General features: G+C 43.9%; 1 protein-coding gene across 1 annotated transcript in view; it reads right to left on the bottom strand.

Annotated features, from left to right (window-relative positions):
* Positions 1–1934: 1934 nt before the first annotated feature.
* CHST3 (carbohydrate sulfotransferase 3) overlaps positions 1935–27916 on the bottom strand; it is a 43189-nt gene continuing 17207 nt past the window's right edge. Inside the window, exons 2-3 of the mRNA XM_032795205.2 lie at positions 5095–5385; positions 1935–3882 (exon numbers count right to left, since the gene is read on the bottom strand). Coding sequence (XP_032651096.1) covers positions 2640–3882; positions 5095–5231 — 1380 coding nt within the window. The 5' untranslated portion in view covers positions 5232–5385 and the 3' untranslated portion in view covers positions 1935–2639. The remainder of the gene's footprint in view (positions 3883–5094; positions 5386–27916) is intronic.

Raw genomic sequence — 27916 nt, forward strand, 5'->3', positions numbered from 1 at the left:
AGCATGCAGTGAGCAGCGGAAGGGGACAATGGAGTTGGACAGAGCTGTTCCCCAGAGCGACCAGGAGGAGATGCCACCTAGCTCTCCCTGTGTCAGGGACGCTGTCAATTTTTTCTTTTTTTACATGGGTATAGGTTGGGGGCATATACTTTGTTAAAGTACACCAAGGCTGAGAATTTCAGCCATTATCCTGCATTTATTTTTGCGTTTCTCTTTCCGTTGCTCAAACAGGGGTGTGCTCCGGCACAACAATGGCCATAAACAGGATGTGCCTGGATCCCCCTCCTGCATTAGCGTCTCCCCTATGCTGCTCACCCATGTCAGCAACAGCTTACTCTGTCTACCTGCTGTCCAGCTCCAGTTTATCAGTGCTCCCAGGCTATGTCCATGGATCCATAGGAGATTAGGGGGACTGCTCCCCTGCCCAGCTGTGCCTGCCCCCACCCTTGTGCATGAGAATTCTGATATTCTCTCATGCTAGTGCATCAGATTAGGAAGTGAATCCAACCACGGATGAAACTGACTGCCTAAAGTACTGATAAATGCACAAAGTAAACACACTGAAAAACAGAGAAATGTCTCTTGCGATCTCTCTAAACTTGAATAATCTGTGACAACAGACAAGTTTCAGAGAGAAGTTTGCTGTGTTGACAGTATCCCTTTAAATTTGATTTAAAACAAAAACCTGATGCTGCCCCTTCAAAAATTACTAAAAAACAAAATGAAACGAAACAAAACAAAAAAAACACACCCAGCTCAGATCTTGTTCCATGTTTCTTCTCTGAGGATGTATTTAAGGGTGAAGGGGACTCAGTGGGTATCTCAGGGTATGGCTACACTTGAAACTAAGTGCGAGTGTGCTTGCAGCACCAGCACTGGGAGAGAGTTCTCCCAGCGCTGCACGTACTCCACATCCTCTACAGGTGTAGCTTGCAGCGCTGGGAGCCGCGCTCCCAGCACTGCGGCACTGTTTACACTGAGGCTTTACAGCGCTGTATCCTGCAGCGCTCAGGGGGGTGTTTTTTTCACACTCCTGAGCGTGAAAGTTGCAGTGCTGTAAAGCGCCAGTGTAGCCATGGCCTCAGAATAATGATGGGTCGGTCTGAAAAGGAGTCTGAAGACCTCTTCTGGAGCAGCCTCTGGGTTGCCCCAGGAAGAGATCAAACTCCAGGAAGCAAAAACCTAACCTAACTGTAGATTGGACAAGGGGCAGCACAGGCCAGGAATTTGTCTGTTGCAATCTGAGACCATCTCTTTCTGTTATGGAAACTATTCCTATTGCCTAATTTTGGATGAGTTCCCACTTGCCTGCATCCCAGTCTCTATCCTCCCCCTTCTCCTGCCACAAAAAGCTAATTGGTACAAACTACTCCCCTTTGCTTTGGGCAGGAGAATTGCTGGCAGCCTCCAACCAGCACTTCCAAAGATATACAAACAATAGCAAGGACAAAATATAAATATTATTACAGACACACCCTGCCACCACCAGCCAAGAAAGCTTTCAGTATCGATCTTTAGACCAGCAAATGATCACCGAGGAATCCAGCCTCCACAGTGGTGGAAGACAAAACAACTGATGGCACCTTGGAAGGAGACCAGTTGAATCCCCAGGGATAGAGAGCATTGCTTTCGCTTTCTCTCTCTAAGTCTCTCTCTCTCTCTCTTAAATAGTGTTTTCATTGTCTCCAGGACATCTCTTAGCTGCTGGCTTTGGTGCACTTGATAAGAAGCAGCTTAGGTGGAAAATGCTGCACCAGTGCCAGAGATCATGGTGTGGCTGTTTGCTGGCTCTGCTACATGTTTTCCCGATGTCCTGGCATTTTGCTCTTCCAAGAGCATGGTCTGAGGGAGTGTGCTCACCCTTGTAGGACTCACTCACATCTCAAGGTTTAACAGGCTGTTGGTATATTTAAAGGTCTGCAGACATGCACAAAGTGTCTGACATAAGTGTTTGTCAGCATAAGGCAGCAGCAGTCAGGATGGGAGGAGAGAGTCTCACGGATCCTCTCACTGGGGATTTACTAAGAGGTTTCTTGGCAACAAACCCCAACCAAGTCCCTTTCTGACAGTTCCGTCAATCCAACCAAATACAGTTTAGCGAAGTCTTTTTGCCCAAGGCGATATCAGTGCAACCCTCGGCTCCTCTCACCTCCTTGCTCATACTCAGCGAGATGAGGGATTTTAAAGTGTACGAAGATTTTTAAAACATACAATTCTCTCTTTGGAGGTTTAGTGCAGAAATGTCCTTTGAAAGAAGGGTGGGGCTTGTGCAGAGAAGAAAGCTAAGAGGTGAGGTATGGAAGCTAGTACCTACTGCTTTGGTTCTCCCCACTGCCAGCTTCTGAGCTCCATTTAGTTTCAAAGGGTGGCCACATTATAATCCATCCAGACGAGCCAGAGCTCCTGGCTGTTACTGCATTCCCCCTGCTGTCTGCTGGAGATTCAGAAAGCACCTCGCTAGGATGAGGAGCGCATGGAAAACACAAGCCTTATAAACGAGGGTGTGATGCGTGTCAGCAGGGGACAGTGGCCCCTTTCCACTTGCCCCTTTCCTGCTTCCCCAGCTGTTCTTGTGCTCAGGTTTTTCTTTTTTCAGTCTAACCGTATGTTTCCATTCAGAAACCCAGTGATGAGAGCTCTTACGTGATCCAGAAGGCCTTCCTTTCCTCCAGCAAACTGATGGATCTGTTTGTGAGGGTCTCTTGGTCGCTGGCCAGTTTGTAGCCAAATAGATTCATGGCTGGACCGCAGACGCTCTGCACCACCTGGGCCAACTTGAAGGGGATGCTGAAGCGCCACTTCTCGAACTGCTCCGAGGAGTTCTTTTGGGTGGAGTAGATGCCATTGCTGTCCTGAGGTGCCTGGGTGTTCTTCTGGATCCATTCCTCCACCTGTGGGGTGAGGCTGATGCCAGCAAACCTGTACATCTCCTTGGCATTTTGGAGGGGTGACCTGGCAATATCCTCATAGCGGATCAGCATGTAGCGGCCCCGCAGCCAGGCTGGCTGTCTCAGGCCAAGTTCAGCCGAGAGGCGGATGCTCTCGCAGTTCCCCCGCAGCCTCTGCACCTCATCCTCATTGAGGGGAGCTGCTCCTTCTGAAGCCCATTTCTTCCAGGTTTCATACTTGCCTGAGAAGGCCACAATGCGAGAGGCCAGCACTGCCCGGGGGTCCCGCACCAGCTGGATGATCCTCATGTCTAGGCGAGGGTCTTCAACCAGGGGTCGTAAGAACTCCAGCTGCCGAATTCGCACTGTCTTGAGTGCCATGTGATTCTTGTGCAGGCAGGCTTCTGCAGCGAGGGTAATGTTGAGGGGGCCACAGCGGCGGTTCTTGCAGTGGTACTTCTCAAAGACCTTCTTGACAAAAGGGGTGCAAACAGGATCCTCGCACAGGGAGCGGCTTGAGCCCCGCCGGAACATATAAGGGGTCAGGTGCTCCTCAGGGAATGGGGTGATGAAGTTCTCCAGGATGTAGAGGTCACAGAGTAACAGCTGCTTCAAGACATCTCGGTAGACGAGGGCCGATCCCACCGCGTTTGCTCCGCCTGGCTCGAATGACACTGTCCTCTCGATGTGCCACAATGGCTCGAAGAGATAGAAAATGTTGCCCTGTTGGTTGAAGAACTCTCCCACAAAGGAGGAACCTGTGCGGGTGGTGGCCATCAGGAGCACATGTCTCCGGGGTCCCTGTGCCACAGCAGGCTCCTTGGTCCCTCCCAGCTGCAAGGTGACATTCTGAAGCCGGCTCTTGAGCTGAGAGAAGGCAGAGTCCAGCTCGCTGAGGGACAAGAGGGACCCATTTTCTGACAGCACTAGGCCAGGGTCTGTGCTGTTGACCTCCATCAGAGATTGTGGGGCTTGCTTCAGCTTGTCTGATACCCTGCAAACAAAGAGAACACAACCACAAATGAGGCAGTGGTTAAAAAGGGGGACATTTAGATTTTCACCTCTAAGCACTTGAGTTCATCTTATTTCACCTGACGCCTAACAAGTTCAGTAGTTTCAATTTACTCCCTTGTGCCTCTCTGTCCATACTGCAAAGCCAACACAGACTGGCACAACTGGCAGTCTCTTCAGGAGAGGTCCAGTTTTGGAGTAGCAGTAAACTGCAGGTGGGGATTAATGGGCAGTGGCGGGGCTGTAAGGGAACCCAGGAGTAGAACAGCAGGACATGCTGCAGGTCAGGACGGAGGTGCTTTTGGTGTAACTGCTTAAGGGACATTTGCACAGAATATGTCCACTCTATTCATCCTTCATTTTCTCAACTGCTAACATTTATCAGCTTTTAAAAAAGAAAAGCCCTAAGGCAGGTCTACACTGGAAACTTACATTGGCATAGCAACATCTCTCCGGGGTGGGAAAAATCCACATCTCTGAGAGACATAGTTAAGCTGACCTAACCCAATATAGACAGCACTGTGGCCAGAAAAAGTCTTCCGTGGACCTAGCTACTGCCTCTCAGGGAAGTGAATTAACTACAGTGAAGGGAGAACTCTCCTGTCACTATAGTGAGTGTTTGCACTGAAACGCTGCTGCAGCTGCACCACTGCTGGTGTGTCACAGTAGCATTTTAAGTGTAGACATGGCCTAAATAAAAACCCTCTTCATTCCCTCAGTATGGGCAAGTAGGCAGCTTCAGCTAGACACTTTGGCATCTCCTCACTTGTCATAGTCTACCTGGCTATGATCTTCTATGATGCCCATCTCCCGTGTATTTGTCTTGCGCATTCTCAAAGCATGAGACCTGCACATTAATCCAACTATCCTGGGGCTCACTGGAGATAACCAGGAAACTATGGTTGCTTGGGCAGGCTGTTTACTGAAAGTGGGGAAAGAACTGGAGGAACCAATGCTAAGCACGGCTGGGAAGAAGGCCTTTCACTGTAGCCAGTTGTACTGACTGACTGGGATTGTAATGGAAAGAAGGTGATAGGCATTAATGGGCTTCACAATCCACGAGGGAGAAATGTATCTACTTGTACTTGGCTGGAAGGCTGGCTGCGGAAAGGTGAGGTGAAGGCTACCTCAAGAATGAAGAGAAATCATCCCCAATCCCCAATATAGCAAGAGCTTGCTCTCTCTTTTTTCCTACCTCGATATGATATTGTTTTCCTTCTCGATAATGACAAGAGCTACAACAAACACCAGGAGAATGGCATACTTGCTCTTCATTCTCAGGCAGTGCCGCAGGTCTCGGATATCCTGGGGTAAAGCGTGTCCTTTATCCATGGGGAGAGACTGGGGAGTCCAACGTTTTGCCTCAAAGTCTCTCCCCCGCCAACTAGAATAAAGGAGCACCTTCCCCCGCTCCTTGTGCTCTTCAGCTATCTGGAAGGCATTGTCCAGTTTTAATACTTCTTGATCAGACAGGTGACACCCTTGCCTGCACAGAGAGAGAAAAGGGGAAGTGTTAGTGCTGGGAATGAGAAGATGGGTTCCCTGGAATAAACCAGTTTAAGAACTTAACTATCGCAGGGTCAGCATCTTTCATATGGTGGATGCTTTAGACAGATTTCAAGAGTTACACAAAATACTGACCTAGGGAAATCTCCATCGAGATTGACCCCCCACCCAATCAGCGTGATATTTTCTCCAGTATCTGCTCAGAGGCTTTAATAGGACTGCACCACACAAACAGAAAGCACTTTTCCTCCCTCTCACCTGCTGCTGACTCGGACAGTCAATAAAGCATCTCTTTACCCTCGCAGGAATTAAAGAGCGAGAGAGCAGGGCTCTACATCAAGGGCTTGGTCATGATCCCATTGCACTGTAAGAATAGGATTTCAAGTAACACTGATTATAATTGGCAATTCTCAATTTAAATAAAAACTCACTCCTGTCAAGCCCACAAATGCTACCCACTGCAGTCAAAAATAGTCCCTCACCCCTTCCCAAGGCAGTAAAACATCCCTAATGTTGTCTGTCTGTTTACAGTAGACTGTGTGCTTCTCAGGACTGCAACTGTGGGCTTAATTTTGGTCTTACACTTGTGTAAATCAGGAGCAATTCCACTGAGGTCTCTGACCTCACACCAGTTTCACCCAGTTCACTATCAGGCCAATATGTCATCTTCTGTGTCTTGCACAGCCGTGAGCGACCGGTCAGTGCTTATGAATAATGATAAAATGTAATACATTTTAGCTAGTCAAGAGGGGCACAGGATTCATATTCACTTCTCTCAAATCTTTGCCTGGCATCAAGCCGTCAATTCAAAGATACGGCTTTTAGCTATTAGAGTTCTTGTCCTCACTTTCATCTCTCCTGCCCTGACTGTTTCTCGGTAGTTTTAAATAGAAGTAGGACTAGCTGGCTCAGGTGACTGAGGATCACCTGGCGGCAAATTTGGATCAGGTCAGGAATGTCAGAAATCACTGCACCAGCACAGCTACTTAACTTTTCTGGATAACAACTGGCAGTCTCCCATCAGTGAGCAGGCGGTCTGCATCAAAAACCCACCAACACAACTTGTACTAAGTAGCACGCTTCCAGACAGTCTCAGCATAGAAGCCAAGGATTCTGAATAATTCACTGCCCCCATAGCCACTCTCTCAGCCACGAACACAGGCCTTTCAGGTCAGGTTTGCAGGACATTGTCCAACCCATGTGTGACAGCTTGCACTACTGTGACTATGCAGTGCCTCTCGCTATGACACCTTTCCTAAGAAACATCGAGTCCTTCCAGTGCAACTGTAATGCTTGTTCCAGTGGATTTACTTTACTTTCGCAGTTTGGCATTTATCAAATGCAGCCGTAGGAGATCTTTATCTTTTCCCTATAAGAACTGGCCTTTCATTAAACACAGACCTTAAATGCAAGGGGCCAAATTACCCCCTGCTGTATCTTCACTGAATTGTAGGGATGGATTGGCTGAACTACTCTACACATCTAAACTGGCTATCAGGAAGTTTAGGCCTGGTCTACACTACGCGTTTAAATCGATTTAAAGAGCGTTAAATCGATTTAATGCTGTACCCGTCAACACTACAACGCCCTTTATATTGATATAAAGGGCTCTTTAAATCGATTTCTGTACTCCTCCCCGACGAGAGGAGTAGCGCTAAATTCGATATTAACATATCGGATTACGGTTAGTGTGGACGGAAATCGACGTATGCCTCCGGCGTAATCCATGCAGTGCACCACTGACGCTCTGGACAGCAATCTGAACTCTGGATCAGCGGGCAGTAAGCAGGAAAAGCCCGTCGAACATTTTTGAATTATCAATTTCCTGTTTGCCCAACGTGGAGCTCTGATCAGCAAACGGGTGGCGATGAGTTCCAAATCCAAAAAGAGCTCCAGCATGGACCGTACGGGAAGATACTGAATATGATTGCTTTATGGGAGACAAATCTGTGGTTCAGAGCTCCGTACAGAAGACGAAATGCCAAAGCGTTTGAAAAAATCTCCAGCTACACACGAGTGCTGCATGACAAGTGTAACGGAAAGCAAAGAATCAATGACCTCATGAGGAGAGGGGGTACTGAGACTTCCAGCTATCCCACAGCACACAGCAGTCTCTGAAAAGTATTTGCCATTCTTGGCTGAGCTCCCATGTTCCGTACGGTTAAACACAGTGTCTGGCGTGGTTCAGGGAATAGCTCTCAGTTTCTTCCCCCCCCGCCCCATCAATGTGAAAGAAAGGGAAAGAAATCGATTTCTTGCTTTCTTTCAATGTCACCCTACTGTGTAAGCTGAGCCTGCTGGTAGATGCATCTGCAGCAGCTGAAGAGACAGTATCTGCTCCTCTGCCCTCTCTGGGTAGAGTGCAATATGACTGATATGCCATCGCGCCATCAGCCGTTGAGTCTTTCTGGCTGGCCTTAGTGAGGCTGGCCGGGGCGCCTGGGTAAGAAATCGGGAATAGCCCAGTTATTCCAGTAATAGTACAGAATGGCTGTAACCGCTCCCTCATAGCAACTGGGAGCTGAGCCTTCAATCAGCCCCCTCCCTTTCCTGTGTAAAGAAAGATTCTGACTGCCTGGACTTGTCTATGCAAGAGCATGCTGTCTCCTCTCCCCCACATACCGCTAATATGTCCTGCCTGGAACATCGTGCCGGAAAAGCTGCCTCCCCACTCATTCTTATGGCAATAAATCAGTGTTTCTATTCCTACATTCTTTATTACTTCATAACAAATGGGCAGACAACTGGCACGAGCCGCAGGAAGGTGGGAGAATGGGAAGCAAGCGGGTGGGGTGTTGCAGGGGACCCCCTGTGTACTACTTATACGCGACAGCTGTGCTCTTCTGATACAGCTGGTCCTTAAATACACTTCCCTTATTCTTAGGCAGGACTGACTCTATTTTTAGAAACCATAAGGGAGGGATTGGACTTGGGGAGTCAAATCCAATTTGCTTTGCTTTGCGCCCGCCGATACAGCCGGGCACTCATGATAGCGAGCGGACAGTAACCAGAGGGGGAGAGATAACCGTCATTTCATTGCCAGTTTAGTCCGCAGTAGAGCGGTAGGGTAACATGAACACTGTAACCATCTCTGCTATCATGCAAATCAAGTGAATGCTGCGTAAACCGCACTGAGATCGCCCTCTGTCGCAGCACTCAGTCATCATACGGTGCGAAAAAATAAAAGCTGAACGGGCTCCATGGTTGCGTGCTATGGCGCTGCCAGGGCAATCCATGGGAAAGGCGGAAAAAGGTTGTACGATTTTTTCTGAGGAGAAGGGACTATGACTGAGACATTTTACTCCATCTTATTGCAGCGACCACACTTCGCGCCAGATCAAGATCAACCTCCAGAAGTCCGAGAGGGCGAGGGAGTCGACTGCAAGGAGAGAGCTTAATACGGTTATTGAAATTTCTGAGCGAAGATGCAGCCACAATGCAACGCTTCAGAATCAACGTTAGCCTTGGACAATGGACGCACAAGCGTCGAATACTGTCTAGTTGTGGCTGCATGAAACGAAGTTTATATATCAGTTTATAAACGTTTAGCTAATTCGATATTATCCGTAGGTAGACGGAGAAATAGACAAAGGTTTTAATCATCAGAGGAGTGAAGTTCTGGAACAGCCTTCCAAGGGGCCAAAAGACATAGTCATGCTTCAAGACTAAGCTGATAAGTTTATGGAGGGAGGTATGTGGGATAGCCTAATTGGCAATTAATTCATCTTGACTATTAGTGGTAAATATCCAAATGGTCTGTATGGGATGTTAGATGGGGTGGGATCTGAGTTACTACAGAGAATTCTTTCCTGGGTGTCTGGCTAGTGAGTCTTGCCCACATGCTCAGGGTTTAGCTGATCGCCATATTTGGGGGTCAGGTAGGAATTTTCCTCCAGGGTAGACTGGCAGAAGCCCTGTTTTTTTTTTGCCTTCCTCTGCAGCCTGGGGCATGTGTCACTTGCTGGAAGATTCTCTGCACCTTGAAGTCTTTAATCCATGATCTGAGGACTTTAATGGCTCAGACACATGTCTGATACAGGAGTGGGTAGGTGAGATTCTGTGGCCTTGTGCCAGGAGGTCAGACTAGATGATCATAGTGGTCCCTTCTGACCTTGAAGTCTATGAGTCTATGAATCTCACATTAACAGATAGAAAGCAGAGGTCAGGAAAATGAAAAGCATCTCTGGGTCTCAAATCTGGGAAAGCAGAGACAGCATTGCAGTGCACCAATAATGCTTCCTGTCACCTGAGGATGACTGTCATACTACAGTAGAGAGGAAAGTGGGAAGGGGGATTCCCTAGTTATAAGTGAATAAAAAATGTCAGGACTCGATGTTTTGGAAACATACTCCGCCGTTTAGTCCCTGGAGGGAACTGCTCCAACAACCAGGAAAACATCTGCTGCTCTCAACATCTGGAGAGCTGGTGTTAAGGGCCTGTAAACCATTTCCTTCTCCTAGATGAACAAAATTTCAACTAACAATGAGAGCAATAAAAACACAAGGGGCTTCCTTCTCTTTATAACCTCCATCCTGCTTGGGAGGAACAGCTGTTGAGAGCATCCACCAATCTCTGCCCCTCATATCTCCGTTCCCAAAATAAATCTTGTGAGGGACCCCTTGCTGCACTTCCCCTCTGGCAGCATCCTTCCCCTGCCCTCATCAGTCTTAGTTCTGAGAACTGAATACAACCACCTACATTTTACAAGCACAGCGTTCCACCCCACCAGCTGTTCAATTGCTGTGCCCTACAGGCTTCCTTGTGAAGGGCTGGAGAAGGGGGGCAGGATGACACAGAAGGGGAATCCCAGAATGGAACAGGCAAAGGGAGGCAGCCCTATTCTCCTTCATCCTGCCAATGGACAACAGCCATTGCTCACTCTGATTTGTTGGAACAGTTCCAGATCCAACACATTCTGTGTTCAAGTAAAGGCCCTGTTCCCTTCACACTTGCCTGCCAGGACTAGCCCTGGGAAAGAGAGAGCACCTGAAAGTGACATCTCTTGACAGGTTTGGTGGAAATGGAATTCCTTTTACATTAGTCACCATGCTGTTTTATGCTCAGGCCCCAGCTTGGGGGCAATATATTTTTGGAAGGGAGTTTTACAGATTTCCAGGTATTAAAAGGAAACTATGTGGAGAATCGAAATTTTCTGTTCTATCCTTCTCTCTTGATTTCCTAGAACACAAACAGCATTTTCACTTCCCAAGAAATTTCACCAGTTCTTTGCCTGTTGTATAGACAAGTTCCTTTTGGGGTTTTATTTTTTCTAAGTGATAATTTAAAAATGCTTTTTTGCTAATTTAGAACTCAGTACCTGTACAGAGGTGATAATTCGTGCACATGTCCAAATTTAAACTGTTTTGACTGGAGCTGTGTATGACTTCTCTCTGTTGCCAAGACTTCAGATACCTTTTCTAGAGCTTCAGTTCAACAGAACTCTGCCTAGGCTCACCAAGAGGTTTGTGAGATGCAGCAAACTTTTCAGTGAATGCTGGCTCAAGTACTGGTTTAGTAATGAAACCCCCACTCTTGGCAGATTTGGCTTGGCTTTGTTTCAGTACAAATGTGTGTACAGCTCCAATTGTGATTCCAAGCTACAGATCCATATGATCACAAGCATGAAGTTACACGGTACATGGTTCCTGCTTTGGATTAAAAGTACTTCTTAAAAAGTTATACACAAATGCTGTGGACACAGCATGTTCATCTACTGGGAACAAGGCATATTGTAGGGTAGGCCTAACATGTGTTTATCTTGCAGGTCATAGCCATGTGCTTAGCAGATTTAAAGGAGACTTTTTTTTAACTAACAGCAGCTTCTTGTTTTGGTGGTATTAATATAACAATTGTAATAGTGTTTTTCCATTTTACTTATGTGGAAGCCATCTAATATTTTCTTATGCCCGAGATTATTCTGTCCCCCAAATGTTCCTAATGGTAATGTCACATTTAAAAAGGCAAATATCCAGGCAAGCTGTGAACTGTCCAGTCTCTCATATAGCTTAGTCAACTCCCATTTAAGTCAATGGGAGTCTTGCCATTGACATGAATAGCAGTTAAATCTTTGCAGTGCAGTGTTGTCCTTCGCTCAGCCCATTTGACAGGGACCAGGAACTTCTCCATATTAATCTTGGCTCTAATAATTATTCCATTTGTTGCCATGGGCAAGTCACTTAATCTTTCTGCCTCTGTTTTCACAACTGCAAAATGGGGATAATAATTCTTAACTATCACAAAGGTGAGTTTAGATTGCACTATATTTGTAAATCATTTTGAAGATGAAAGGCACTACATGATGTAGGTGCAAAGTATCCTTATTATGAGAATGTGAGGAAGAAGGAGTAAAGATCGTCTTGTGATTAAGGCATGGCACTGGAATGCAGGAGATCAAAATTCAGTTCCTTGCTTTCCTACAGACTTCCTATGAAACCTGGGTAAGTCACATAATCACTCTATGCCTCAGTTCACGAGTAAAAGGGGATAATACCTCCCTGTCTTACAATGTAACCTCCCAATTCGTTGATGTCTGCGAGGTGCTGCTCAGATACTACAGTGATGAGGGCAATGTAAGTTCCTATATGGATAGTTAAGGGCAATTACCATTTATAGACATGATCCTCCTGCATCAATAAAACAGACTGCTCCTCTCTTTAGAACTGGCACCTTAGGCCTGGTCTACATAGGGGGAGGGATCAACCTAAGATATGCAACTTCAGCTATGAGAATAGCGTCGCTGAAGTCGACGTATCTTAGGTCAACTTGCCTCGTGTCCTCATAGCGCGGCGTCGACCGCTGCCGCTTCCCTGTCGACTCTGCTTCCGTCTCTCGCTGCGGTGGCGTACAGGAGTCGACGGCAGAGCAATCAGGGATTGATTTATCACGTCTATACTAGACGTGATAAATCAATCCCCGATAGATTGATCACTACCCACTGATCTGGCGCACCCTAAGTTACAGTTTCTTTGCAGTTCCCCGATGTGTGCTTTCAGATTTAATCCACCCTCCTTTTGTCTTCGCTTGTACATTGACTGTCAGTGTGAATACAGGGCAGTTAGGCTGAGCATCTCAGTCATCAAACCAACCTAGAGCAGCCTGGGGCATTTTTTCCTTGGCTTTTGTCTGCATAGAAGTGTTTGGGGGTGTCTGATTTGTTTTTTGCACTCAGTCTCTCTCCATCAGGTGAGAGCAGGAGAGACTCATGCAGAGCATAGCCCAGAAACGTGCATTTGTGTCACCGTCCCTACAAAGGTGATTCTGAAACTGATACCTGGGAAGATCACACACACTGCTTTGTAGAGACTCTGCTTTGTCCTGCTACACAACTGCACAGACCAAGGAGCCCCCTGCAATTATAGTGTCAAAGACTTTTGTTTTGCTGTTGGACTTTGAAAAACATTTAGTTTCTTTTCTTTTTTTATATATGGGTGTCTGTTTCCACAGTACAAACTGTCTGCCAGCAACACACTTTCAATTTCCCACTAGTTAGAGCACAGCTCCTTCCACCCTCCCCCCAGCCTATAGATTTCTGTCAGTTTCTCAGATTGTGCGGCTATGATGATACACCTCAGTCACAGGAAATGTTTCTATTTGAGTAGTGCCTAAGAGCAAAGGCACTTAGTTTTTTGCAGCAGCTTTGGTTGTGGTGGAGGAGGGGTATAGACAAATTAAAATCTCTCAGTACATTTTATTTGACACTGTTTTTCACACAGTATTTTTATTCCCCTTTTCTACTCCATAAACAAATAGTTAATAAAATAATTATTGACAGTACATGGAAAAAACATTTGCCCCTCTATGTACTGGGGGTAAACGTCACGTAGATTTATTTATTTATTTAGGCTTGATTCTCCATTGCCCTGTTCACACCAGTGCAACATAAATGAAAAGTGGATATAAACTGCTGCCAAATAGGAATGGTTGGTATTTTGCATCCACCTATGCACCATGCCTGCACAGAGCAACTGAGAATCACACCCTCAGTGTTTAAAACTAAAAGAAAAGGAGTAAGTGTGTCAGGGACAAAGAGTGGAACAGTTTGCCTAAGAGACTCAATCACTAGCCATCTTTAAATAAAAGTTAGATATGTTTGTTGGAGAAAATGACACAGAGACTCATAGACTTTAAGATCAGAAGGGACTATTCATGATCTAGTCTGATCTCCTGCATGTCGCCAGCCACAGAACCTCACCCACCCTCTCCTGTAATAGACCCACAACCTCTGAGTTACTGAAGTCCTCAAATCATGGTTTAAAGACTTGAAGTTACAGTGAATCCACCATGTACACTTGTTTAAACCTGCAAGTGATCCCGCCCCATGCTACAGAGGAAGGCAAAAAACCTTACATATGTTCTGAGGGAGAGGGTTGCAGCAGATAATAAAAGAAATTCCTTCTGACCATTCCAGTTATGATTCTGTGAGGTTCAAATAATTTCATTTCAATTATTTTTTCAAATGAACTATATATTCATTAAAATGGCAAGGAGGCTGGGTTATAATGGTAGCACATTTTCTATAATGACATTTTTCAGTCCGTTTGGATTCTGTAAACTGCTGCAAACTGTTTTTGATAATACTTGTCTGGAATTTATTCCCAAACCTACAGAAAGTTTATCACTCTCTATTAATCTGATAGAATTGAACAGAGAATTACATCCCTGCTATAAAATTACACAGGATGGTTAAAAAACCTATGGGAAGGATATTGTTCTCTATTAAAGTCTATATTGCATTATTGATTTTTATGCCTATTAAATTCTAAAGCCCTTTTCAGTAAGGACTGAACATGAGCTGAGATAGGGCCAAGACTGGTTTACTTAACAGCTGAAGGGTCTGGTTGTAAATGACTGAAATTCTGGCGGATTACTAATGCATAGTTATTTCTGCTACAGTTAGTAAGTGAATGATATACTTGCTATTACAGCATCTCAGGAGCTGTGCTCTAGTTATGAGTGCAATGGCACTTCCATTCTAAATCCCATCTTTCCAGTCACCTACAACTTTCTCAGAAACTTATCTTTAGGCTGAAATTGCTAATGGTTAAAGCAACCTTGTCTGCCCCTTCCCACACCGGACCATGATTGCCTTTCCCCTCCCGGATGCTACTCTGATTTCCTGTCCCAGCTATAATCAGAACTGCACTATTCCAGCTTCTGCCTCAACCATCAAGCAGAGATAGGGCTGGGAAATTCATTTTCAAACTAAAATAATGATACTGATTTAAAAAACAAACAAACCAACAACAAATCAACAACCAGGGTGTTAGCCTTGAGGCCCCTTCATATTCTGCTAAACAAGACTTTCAGTGAGAACCAACTTTTAGCCTTCCAATTAGTCACCCGGCCTGTGATGATGATGATGTAACCAACTCCAGTAGTGAAAGAGCCTGTTGTACAGAACATAAGCAAGGATACAGAGTTCTAATTGCTGTGAAAACCATGGCTCTGACTACTCTGGCTACTGTGCTCCTAAGGGTAAGTCTACACTACCCGCTGGATCAGCGGGTAGCGATCAATCTATCGGGGATCGATTTACCGTGTCTAGTGTAAATGCAATAAATCTATTCCCGATCTCTCTACCATCGACTCCTATACTCCACCGCAGCGAGAGGAGGAAGCAGAGTCAACGGGGGAGCGGTGGCAGTTGACCCCGCACCATGAGGACGCGAGGTGAGTCGACCTAAGGTACATTGACTTCAGCTACGCTATTCTCATAGCTGAAGTTGCGTATCTTAGGTCAATCTCCCCCACTAGTGTAGATCAGGCCTAAGATATCAACCTTAATGTTGCGGTAACAGTTTTGTGCATGCACTTTAAATGAATTCCAGGTGTTCCTGATAGCCTGAGGAAAAGGCAAAACAAACCCCGGTGAAATCCACAATGAAGTCAAAACCCACTATTTGGAATCACAAGTATAATGGGTATAATTTCATCTCTAAAACAGGGACTTTTGCACAAGAGAATAAAACCCTTAAGAGGATGTGTCAAACATTGTGACCTGTTTATACTGAACACCACAAATGCAATTTTCACCCATATAATATGGGTAGCCTCTCCTTACTAATTATGCTCACACATCTTGTCCTGTACATTGTGTTTGTACTCTCTCTCCCCAGGCTGAGCTTTTGCTGTTGATAACATGACACAGCCTGACCCTAGAACAAACATCTAGAAAGTAGCACAGAGACATCAAATTCAGTAGTCTCTTTTGGTAACCTGCTTGGCTTTTCATTGTCTAGTGTCTCAGAGACAATGTTACACACAACAGCCATGAATACAAAGTCATTTAAAAAGCAAAAGAGAGAGACTGAAATGTTACGTTTCTTATTTCAGATTTTCACTCGTACTACACGCTCTGTGTTGCCCTGTGTTCCACTCTTTATCATAGAAAAATAGAGAGCAAGTTTCCTTGGTGCCCAGGCTCTCTCTCTCACATGCACACACGCCCCCTTTTCAATACTCTCCAGGTTCACTCAAAATATCTAATGAATCAATAAAAATATTGTCCTTCCTTAATCCTAACACGGACCTGGTAAACCGTCTATTGCAAGAGATCAACCAAAAAGACTAGAAAAGTGTGACAGTCACTCTTTGCTTTGACTACATTGATTTTCAGAGGGAAGTGTTTTGTGTCAGAGAGAGGTGGGGAAAGGCTCAGAGGACAGTGGCTTGTAGATTCAATTGTACACTTGTAGTATGAGAAATTCAGGGATATGTTAGCATAAAGATTAAATCCCCACCAGCAGGGGCTGGAGAGAACACTAGAACTGAGTGAACATGGAGACTCAATTTCCCTCTAATGCAAGGAGAGGGGCTAGTTAACATCCCATATGTCAGGGTTGAAATGAGGACAAATTTAAGGTGAGACAGGTTGTTCATGGTGAGTTTGGTTTTAATTAACTCTGGCCTTCTGCTTTGCTTCAGAGAACAGCTCTAAGGATGGAACAAAAAACAAATCAGCAAGAATGCTTTGCTTCTTTCCATTCACAGTCTTGCCAGAACATGTCTAACATGGGTAGCATATAAGAAGTCTAACCCAGGTAACATATAAAAAGTGCCATGGCTAGAAGATGAATTCCAAACTCAGGTCTCCTTCTAAATCAGAGTGACAAATATCTTACTCAGCTTGGGAAAGCAATAGCTGTGGTTGGCTGGGAAGTTTGCAAGTCAAAAGTGAAGTACTGAGCTCTAGAGAGTAGAGAACATATCATGAGGAAATTAGCTACCCCTCACCTTGCCAAAGCTTTTAAACTGGACTCGCCTCTCTGCCCCCATCCTTCTGGCCTGGTCTGTTGTTCCAGGACAGGGTTTCACAGAAAAGCAGCCTCCCTGACCTCTGTCTCACCACAGGCCTCCTTTTAAAAGTCATATTTCTGTTTATGACTTTTACTATGGATCGTTAAAAGTCTGCAGTGGCTCATAAAGCAACATGATCTGCCGTATAATTTGAGGCTCTGCTTGAGGATGTGCCTCCAAACAGCTTTTCTCCTAGGAAAAAGAGGAAGTCAAGGGCAAGTGACCAGAAAGAACCTTCCCTAGGCCGTTGTTCCTCTGACTGTATTTTAAAATATTTGGACACAGAGGAGTGGCAGCTGAAAAAATTCCGAGTTTTGTCAGCAGTTCTGTGTCCAGAAACAGGCAAATTCCAGCATTGACTCTGAGAATTTCACATGTCTTTTCGTTGTCCTAGCCAAGGACCCCACAATTCAATAGCTATCCTCTGCTATGGTCAGAGGAGATTCATTCTCCATCTTCATGCAGCTCTGCTCATGTCGCTCCTCCAAGCTTATAGCCCTGAGCTATAACTGTTCCTTTCTGGGAGGAGTCTGCACACAGATTCTCCAGCTCCTTTTCACAACTCCACCAACGTATCACTACCAACATGCTCAGAAGGAGATACTGTATCTCTGCACTCCCCTGATTAACTATGGGTATGGCTACACTTGGAATTTCAAAGCGCTGCCCCGTGAGTGCGGTCGGAGCGGCAGCGCTGGGAGAGAGCTCTCCCAGCGCTGCACGTAAACCACATCCTCTATGGGTGTAGTGTTCAGCCCTGATTACACTGAGGCTTTACAGCGCTGTATCTTGCAGCGCTCAAGGGGGTGTTTTTTCACACCCCTGAGCACAAAAGTTGCAGCGCTGTAAAGTGCCAGTGTAGCCATACTCTATACTTCTCTGTATCACAATCTGATCTGAAGAGATGCAGATAAAATGCCAGGATACAGTAGCTGCCAGGAGGGACAAAGCTAAGTCTCCGCTGACAATCAAGACAATCTGTGAAGCAAAATAGCAATTGTTGCAAAAGAATGAAGGATTGATTTATCAGGCAGGACTTCAGCAATACAGAATAAAGTCATACAGTGTGTCACTCTAACACATATCCAAGAAGTTATTTACAGAGTCCAGTTTCTATGACTACAAAACCTCATGAAATCTATATCTATAAAAGCAGATTTGAGTGACACGCCTGCAGTCTGTAACAGCAACAAATTGTTACAGAAAAGGATGTCATAATTAGCACATCATGTAGTTCTAAACAGTATTCTACATGAGGATCAGAAATTCTAGAAATGGGAAAGACCATCTATTTCATCCCTTTCCAAGGCAGGATTTCTCCCTAGTGTGCTTCTTGTGCTCTATTCAGCCTAGTTTCAGATGCCCCAAGCAACAGGTATTTCCTAAGGCTAGTAATAGTTTCTAATTTCAGTTACTTTGCTGTAGGAAAATATCCCCTCCCACCCCAGGGACAGGTGGAGTTCAGTGAGGCTTTTTCTGGTTTGTAAAGTGTTTTGGGATCCCTGATATTAAAAGTGCTACATATGTATGCAGTGTTACTTTTTATAAAACATCTTCAAATATCTCCAGATGTAGCACTTTTTCTCAAGAGCGAGAGGGCAGATTAGGGGGAAGGAAAGGGAAGGGAAAGATGTGTAGATGAGCAAAGAAACATAAATACACTAAGGTACCATATTATATAAATGGTGTGATTTTCTAGTGCTCCTAACTCCCTTAGGTGCTTAAGTCCCAATGATTTGTAATGGGACTTGCACTCCCATTACATGTTTGAAAATCTTCCCTTAACTTCTCTAAATAAAAAAACAAATTGCATTTTTCTTTCTCTGTGTTTTGTTTACACAAAATATTATAAACAAGGTTACACACACAAACTGAATATAACATGTGGCTTCAATTTCATGTCAAGGTTCCAATGATTTGAATGTTACCCTTGTGGTTTATATTGTCACCACTTATGAAATAGTGCAATTGGATATAAGTTATTTCCATTATCTAGTAGGGGAAGGACCAAGCCTGTATGATAGTTATTGTTTGACTGTGTCCTGCAGCAGAATGTGAACTAAAAAACTCTACTAGACATTGCATCAGGCCAGAAAACACTTGTACTTGGTCTTAAAGCCAAAAAAATACATTTCTGGCGTTGTATATCAGCTGTCACTCACTATATACCCTTTCTGCTGTCAAGCAGAAACAACAGAGAAAGAAAACAATGCAGAGAACAAAGAGTCAGATGGAGAGGAATGTAAGAAGAGAGCTAAGACTGACTCTGGCCTTGTCTACACTGCCACTTTACAGAGCTGAAACTTTCTTGCTTAGGGGTTTGAACCCCCCGAGCACTGCAAGTTTCAGCGCTGTAAAGCTCTCTGGCATGACTCCCAGCACTGGTGAGCTACTCCCTTTGTGGGAGTTGTTTTTCACCAGCTCTCCCAGCGCTGGTGCTGTGACTGCACAGCCACGTTAAAGCGCTGACATTGGTAGTGAATACATACCCTTAGGTAAGGGACAGTGCAAAAGAGCTATTCCTAGAAGACAGCAATATTTTTTTAAGGTCACAAAAAAGGCAACAGAAAGACAGATATATTTTGAGCTGCTGTAGAAAGAACAAAGGTTCATTCACCAATTACAATTCTCCAGAACAGCAGAGGTTCCTTGTTTTCCACAGAAGAACCTTCAAAGACAGACATGAGGATTTACTGTGTTAGAGGCTTGGTTCAGCATGAGTGAAGTCAATGGGAGATTTCCCACTGAACTGATAGAAAGCATGAGCAGGTCCCTACTCAGTAATGAAGAAGTAAACAGCAAACTGAGGATGGCAAGCAGAACAAAACAAAAACACAGATGCTTTCCTCTCAAAATAAAGTCAGTGGTGGAAAAGCCCATTGTAACATAAGAAAATTCATATAATAGTCAGTTTGCATTTTAATCAAAAGAAAAAGATTTGCAGAGCAAGTGAGATTAGAAGTTCTCCCTTCCGGGAGGCAACTTTTCTCAAATCAGATGTGTGATGCCTGGTAAAGCATTTGTTTTCCATTGTGCAAAAGGACTGTCTACTAAATAACTTCGGGGAATGCAAATAACTATTTTTGTGGACATTTTTCCCCCCGGTCCAACAAGTTTCACCCCATCCTTTTCCCATCACTGTTCAGTTTTATGCACAAGGCATAATATCCTGTGTAAGCAGAGCCAAGTAACTGTCTTTCTACCCAGATCCAAAACCATTCTCTTCTTGTGCTAGTGTAAAACCGGCACACTCCACCAAAGTCACTGGTGCAGGTGAAAGGAGAATTGAGCCCTTTGATTCCCAACCCATTCCTTCCTTTCTGTTTCTCTTTAAATAGCTGTCACTCATGACTGAAAGGCGTAAAATCAATCAACGAATCTGCGCCATGGTGAACTGATGCTCTAATGTCATGGGAAGTCTGGCTGTTCCAAAGAGAGGAGTAGTGCACACAATGTATTTTGGGAAAATTGACTGATGGGTATTCTGTAACTACCAGAACTGCACAGATTGTTGTTACTGGGTTTAAAGTTTATATTTACATACAGACTTTTGAATATCAATTGGCTCAGAGGGAGTTGCTTGCTTATATTATGCTACGAGTAGTGTAAAAACAAACCTGCTATAAGTGGAGGATTGTGTACTGCAATTGTAGTTTCACACATTGCAATGTATGGGAACAATTCAGGATTTTTGCAGTGCATCAGAGCTATAACTGGGTTTAGAGTATTTCAGTTAAAGAATGAGCCTGGCAAAAATATATTTAGCTTTATACACACATATTTTGGAGATATTCTGGGAGATTTTCAGATTTGACAAAGATGTGTAAATGTGTGCAGTTTTATACTATCACTGACTAACGAACTATTTCCATCGGTGGTAAAAGCCCATTAATTCAATTACTTTTGTTTGAAGGGCAAATCTGCCCTTGTAGCTCTAATTCTTAATATACAGGCACTTGATATAGGCACAAGATCTCCATACACCCAAATGATTTATGGAAATCACATTCTAGTTTTCAAACATAAGACTACAGCACAGCTACCCAATAATCAATCCACAAATCTTGGCCAAGTGTGATACATGGCCCTTTCAAGAAACACTTCATTTAAGAAACAACTATACACAGTTATTTCACTTTGGGTTGTACTAGTCAGTTGAACAGAACTGGATCCAAAGGTTGTCAGAGTGCTTCCACTTCCTGGTTCCATGTGTATAAAGCAGCCTATTGAGAAGCTCAGTGCATGTCTGCCACTTGGTTTCTGAAATTTTGGTTGCTTTACCTTTGTAGTGATCAGTAGTGAAAGAATCATGCATCAGTTTGTATATTTAAAGCTTTTGTTAGTTTAATTTGTCAGCAAACCATTCAGAGGGAATGTGTGTTTGGGACAGCTGCTGTTTGGTTTACTACACTTAGGGTTGCCACCAGTCAGTTTCAGCCAGACAGTAAAACTTTCAATGTTCTGCTCAGTGTCTAAGTGATGACAGAACTTGACAGAATATTTGAGCAACTGAAAAAGGAATAAAATATACAAAACCTCTCTAAATAACCCCTTAACTCTATTTCTGCTCCTAAATTTAGTAAGGCTTAAAAATCTCTTCTGAGCCTCTGATTTCTTTGTTGTGAGAGAAATTTTGTTTTCCCTTCCACTAGGTTATTAAAAATAAAAATAGCTCATTGTGGAGTTAAGGAGCCCAATGCAGTCAAGAAGACAGGGCAAAAGTACACTGTGCTTTATTCCTTCTGTCTTCTCAGGTAGGGTTAGGCGGGCAGGCCAAAGGGCAGTGTGGGGAGCATCATATCAGTTAAGCTGAGCAAATACAAAAGCATTTTTTGCAAATAGTTGCTCAAATAATCAAATTTGCTGTGACTGTGTTTATGGTACTTTTTTGTTTGCTGTGGAGGATATTGCTGAAAATGTGTTTATTGGCAGAGAATTCACTGTTTTTGTGGGCATTCTAAGTATATATGGGAGAGTATTTAAATAAAATGAATTTCAAACCCATAAATCACAAGTATCTGCACCAGAAACTTGATTATAAGTGTCAAACTCATCCATTCAGGGAACTGAACATTACTACAAATCCTGGGTGCATAGTCAAAACTAATTAACGATGCTTCAACTTCTGATACTCACAGCAAACTCCTTGCAAACAAAGCACAGCCAAAAATTATTCACTGAAATTATTCAGTGAACTATTTCAAATAATGACTATGTTTGAGAAAACTGATCTATTCACAGACGAGTCACAAACTGAAAAAGAGGCAACAATAATTAAATTATTTGCTACAAAATATGCACCCAGTCTATCCATCAGGAGGAAGATTATGCTGATACCCCAGGAAAGGAATGAGTCGTCAGGTATTGTGGGAGAGAAAAGTTACGTAGACTATTGCCCCCTCGCTTTAACTGTACAGAGAAATTTGAGATAGTTGATGATCAGAGAGAACAGGAAGCAGTGCTGTGCCTCAGGACCAATGTCACTTCACTCTAGAATGGAACTGCTGACCCTCTCATTTTCCGCAACCCCTCAGTTACACAGCCATCCAAGTGCATTATGGTTTGTGCCATGAAACATCAGGTGCCCATCACTTCTGGAGACAGGCTACTGTAGCATTCTGTGTGTGTGAGTGAGAGAGAGAGAGAGAGAGAGAAAGAGAGATGGAGAGCATTGTATACTTTCTGTGCGCTAAATTTCAAAAAACATTAAGTGACAGTTGAGCCACCTTCTTCCAGATGAGATGTAAAAAGCAAGAGTCATGACTTCTGGTATTCATTTAGCACCCATGTCAACTCTGCCAGGAGTAGGGATTGTGACACTTATTAAAGCTGCTTCTCGGCTCTATGAGCTAAGATGTGAAAAAATTGTCTAAGTTACATTGTTGGGGACCATACTGTATATAGCTTATGAATGGTTTATGTATGATTGTGTTCTGCTCAATGGGGGAGGGCTACCACAGCTCCTATAGGAATTAAAATACTGTATGGGGCAGCAGAGCAGTGATTAATGTGAATCACTCTTAGGTTTCACATATTGCTTCAAACTGGTCTGTCCAGAGACCAAGAGATAAAGAGCTTTTAGCACAAACAGGCTGTGTTCTTTCTGATCCAGCATGTCACATTAGCCCTTTTGGCCACAGCATTGTATTGGAAGCTCATGTTCAGCTGACTGTCCACCACAACCCCCGAATCTTCTTCAGAATCATTGCTTCCCAGGATAGAGTGCCCCATCATGTAAGTATGACTTATAGTCTTTGTTTCTAGATGTACACATTTACATTTAGTCATACTAAAAGCATGTATTTGGTTGAGGCCAGCATACCAAGTGGTCTAATTGCTCTGTATCAGTGATCTGTTCTCTTCATTATTTACCATGCCCTTAATTTTTGTGTCATCTGCAAACTTTATCAGTGATGATCTCATGTTTTCTTCCAGATAATTAATACCAATGTTAAATAGCAAAAGGCCAAGAACTGATGCTGTGGCATTTCACTAGAAACATAACCATTAGATGATAATTCCCCATTTGCAATGACATTTTGAGACCAAACAGCTAGCCAGCTTTTAATACATTGTATGTATGACACGTTAATTTTATTTTTTCAGTTTTTCAATCAAAATATCCTACAGACAAAGTCACACCTTACATAAGTCTCTTATGTTGTGTGGCAAATTGCCGGTACTGTTCTCTGGGTCTCGCGCTTTCTCTTCTCTGGGGTAGGTTCAGGGCGCTATTGCTTGCCTCTGAACCAGTTCTTAATCACTCCCCTAGTGTCCTTGGAGGAGGGGAGTGGAGAGGGAGGGACCTGGGCCCGCCCTCTACTCCAGGTCCCAACCCAGGGGCCCTGGGGTTGTGGTGAACCACTTGACTAGCGCTTTCTTACCCTGGGTTACTTCCCTCTCATACCCGTCAGCTTGTGAAGGGCTTCTCGCCTCTCTTCTATACAAGCCTGGTGCCCCTTACCTAGGGTTTCTGTTGGGCTTCCCAATCCACCGCAGCACTCCTCCAAACCTTCTATTTCTCTCTGGACAAACTCTTCTCTTCTGCAATCTGCACTCTGCTCCAATCCAACCTTTCTCCTTCAACTACCACCCCCTGTCTGACTGAAGCAGGGGTTTATATCCCATGACTGGAGTCAGGTGCTCTAACTGGAGTCAGGTGCTCTAATTGGCCACAGCTGTTCTAGTTAATCTAAAGCAAACCTTCCTCCCTTGGCAGGGAATAAGGCCCCCTGCTAACACTCTTATGCTGCCCTCTGGCCATGCTGTATCACAGTTGACATTATTGCCTATTATCAATCAAATTTGTAACTTCATCAAAAAAAGATCTCAAGATCGTTTGACAAGATCTATTTCCATTAATCCATGTTGACTGGCATTAATTATATTACCCTCCTCTAATTTGTTATTGAGTCCCGTATCAGTTTTTCCATTATCTTGCCCAGAATTGATGTCAGACTGACAGGTCTATAATGACCCAGGTCAACACATTTACCCTTTAAAAAATATTAATACAACATTAGCTTTCTTCCGGTCTTCTGGAAATTCCCCAGTGTTCCAAGACTTAATGAAAATCAACATTAACAGTTGAGTGAGCTCCACAGCCACCTCTTTAAAAACTCTTGGATGCAAGTTATCTGGACCTGCTGATTTTTAAAATGTCTAATGTTAGTAGTGGGTGGAGGGATAGTTCAGTGGTTTGAGCACAGGCCTGCTAAACCCAGGGTTGTGCGTTCCATCCTTGAGGGGATCACTTAGGGAACTGGGGCAAAATCAGTACTTGGTCCTGCTAGTGAAGGGGGCTGGACTAAATGACCTCTCAGGCTCCCTTCCTGTTCTATGAGATAGGTGTATCTCCATATATTTATAATATTTTATTTAGTCACTGTTTAACATCATTCTGAGACACTAGTGGAATGCAAAGAGTGGTATCATATAATATGACTACATCATCACCTATTTCTAGGACACTGAAAACTGTATGTCAATATATATGAGACGTGAGCCCCAATGCACCACAAGTTTGTACTGACAGCCACGGCCACAAGGCACCAAGAGGTCAGCCCTTTATTGCCACAGTGATGATCATTCACAAACTGGGCCTTGTTGTTCCTGTGATTGCAGGGGAGAGACAGAAGAGTAACAATTTGCTTTCCTGTTCTTCTCCCCTACTCGGCATAGCAAAAATACCTATGTAGATAGTATGCAAAGGGGAGGCAAAGGAGAGTGAAATTCTGATTGGGCAACACATGAGTATGTAGTCTGGCGGGAAAAACTGGTGAAAAGAAGATTGTGCTCATTACTGGCATACTGGGGCCTCATTACAGAACAGAGGACCTGGGGACAAGAGAAAATTCTAGGTACAAGAGACAGTTGGTCTTCCTAACAGTTATCCTCAGTAGAGAATGCAAGGCCCAACTCTGTCCCTCCCACTTTTTATTTCCTCTTCTTCAGTACTGGAAGTAAATCCTGAGCATGTGTGCCTGCCTGTCGGCTGGGTGACGAAGCAGAATGAAGTCATAAATGGCCCATTGTTAGCTGAAACAGAGAGGGTCTCTGTGCACATTTAACACTTCCCTCTCGGATAAGTTACTCCAGCTGACTTTCAACCTCCTAACTCAGTTAGTTTTATCCATGAGACTCAAGTTTTCTGGGTGGAGGAGGATTGTGTTTTCTTGCAAATCAAAGTTAGTTCGTGTTGCTGATGAAGGTTTTGGATTTAGTACTTCAGGAGTGGGGGCGGCAGCCTTGGTAGCTTAATCAGATAGGAGGTGCAATGCAACAGAGTTGTGAATCTGTAAAAACCAAGGGCTGGCTAGTCTGGGATCACAGGAAAAGGAAAATGATGGGCACCCGCATGGCTGTATCTAACGTGATTAAATGCTTCTAACCCAAATCTGTCTGAGAGATATCAAACTGCACCCAAAAGGGGATAATAAATGGGATGACTTGTGCTTTTCTTCTCTTTCAAGGTATAAACTGATCTCAGGGTACCCAATTTCTGAACTATTTTCATCACCTTCCAAGTGGTGTGACTGTACTTCTATTTGTGCCAATATTAAAAATACATGAAAAACTGCTATTATCTGCTTGCACGGAAAAGAGAGGCCACCGATATTTTGTTTCTTGCCATTTTTAATACTACCTTGGGCTCACTGGAAATCCTGGTAGATGGAAGGATGAACTGATTCGAGCAAACACATTCGTTTATTCACCTTGTATTTGGCCCTGTCACCACTGAGAGCAGAAAGATTTCAAAAGCCCTAGGCAACAAACTACACTTGGACTCTGTATTCTGTACAAGCAGATGACAGGAATTTTTCATGTTTTGAAAACAAAAGTAAATGTATATTCACACTACTGGAAGGTAACAGAAATAACTAGCATTGTCTATCCCTGTTAAATGCTTCTGCCACATCAACTACACCCCTGGACAGTCTTTGTTTCAATAGCTCAAATATCCAGCCATTGTTAGCTTTCCTCAGCTGCTTACCATGTTATTCGAGGTGTCTCAGAACAAACAAAAGGAACGTACACCATTAGAAATAGAAAGAAAACCCCTAACACTAAGTACAGGTGGTTTGGTGAGCTTTCCCCTGGTTGTGATGGTCCTGTGCTTTACCATCTACTGACTGCTGCTCTCTCCACAACTAGAGCTGGAAATGTTTTTCAGTTATGGCCCAGGTTCTTACAACTGACATTGACAAGAAGGTCAAGACTTAATAAACTTACAGATAAAAAAAGAGTTAATAAATCCTAGTCAAAGGAATGCCATTCTTACAAGCAAACCTGCAGATAGGGACACACACAGCTATACATCCCCAGGCAAAAAAGGGCAGGCTGGTACAGTGTCATTGTGGAAAATTACTGATACTTGCTACTAAAGATATAACAAAATCATCACAAAAGCCCATGGAATGGGTTACTAGGAGTTGGCGTAAGAAGGGTTACATCAGGCACCAGAACATAATCTTTCATAGGTCTCTGGGGTTTAGAAAGCTGTCAGCCAGAGTTGACACTGAACATAATACTGATGATAGTAAGAAACAGATGTAACTGGTTTTAGCCACATCTGGGGAGAAAAAAAGAATGTTACAATGAAACTCTTTTCCCCCCCCTAGATCACCTCTTATACCTCCAAATATCTTACAAAGGACACTGGGCATGCAGCAACTATACAGGTACAACCAGTAACCATTATTATGTGCTCAGCGATGGCTCACGTGCTGCCTTGAATACTAAAACTAGTTTAAGGGACTAATCCTGAGAGGTGCCCAGAGATTCTTAGCTGTGCAGGCCCTTAACAAGAGAGAATTTTGGCCAGGCTGCCCACAAAGATGATGCCTCTACTTTCTGAAAAGTGCTGGGAATTCTTCAGCTTCCACCTGCACAGCAGCTAGAGCCAATGTCTTGAAAAAACGTTTGCCAAACATCTGATCTGAATGACCACACCTCCAATTTGTCCAGATCCCACCCTTATACTTCACTGCAGTGTCTACACTAGGAATAAGTTGAATTCCTGATATGGGAACATGAAGCCAAAAGCCAAAATGGTACTAGCTGAGAATTCCTGCCACCATATTCGGGGAAACTTCCTTCAGAGAGAATGGCATCTGCATGATAGGGCATCTAAGGCTATGTCTACACTGTGTTTTAAAACCCATGGCAGTGAGTCTCAAAGTGCAGATCTACAGACTTGTGTTTGTGGGGCTCACGCTATGGTGCTAAAACTGTGTATACATTCAAGCTTGGGCTAGAGCTTGGGTTCTGAAGCCTGGATAAAAGAGAAGGGTTCTGCAGTTGGGTCTGCAACACGCTCACGTAAAATCATACTGCAACCGAAACTTGAGTATGGTAGGTGCTGATGGAGCACAAAACCAAGTATCCTGGTAACCAAATTTGTAACAAGAGTAGGCACAGGGAACGTACGCATGTTGTATAGTACATGAAAGCCAGCACAGGTTACACAAGAAATGAAAAAATACCATCTGAATATAGTTGGTGTCAGTGAGACAAAATGGGCAGGGAGTGGCATGATGATGTCTGATTTTGTTACAATCTTATACTCAGGTGAAACAATGCATGAAAGAAATGAAGGAATTATCCTGGATAACTTCACAGTCAAAACCCTGCTGGCTTAGGAGCCAATGAACAACAAAATCATAAGTCATGCTGCAAACAAGACATGACAAGTGTACAATAATTCAAGTATATGC

The sequence above is a fragment of the Chelonoidis abingdonii genome, chromosome 15 (assembly GCF_003597395.2).
Source record: "Chelonoidis abingdonii isolate Lonesome George chromosome 15, CheloAbing_2.0, whole genome shotgun sequence".
NCBI classification, from domain to species: Eukaryota; Metazoa; Chordata; order Testudines; family Testudinidae; genus Chelonoidis; species Chelonoidis abingdonii.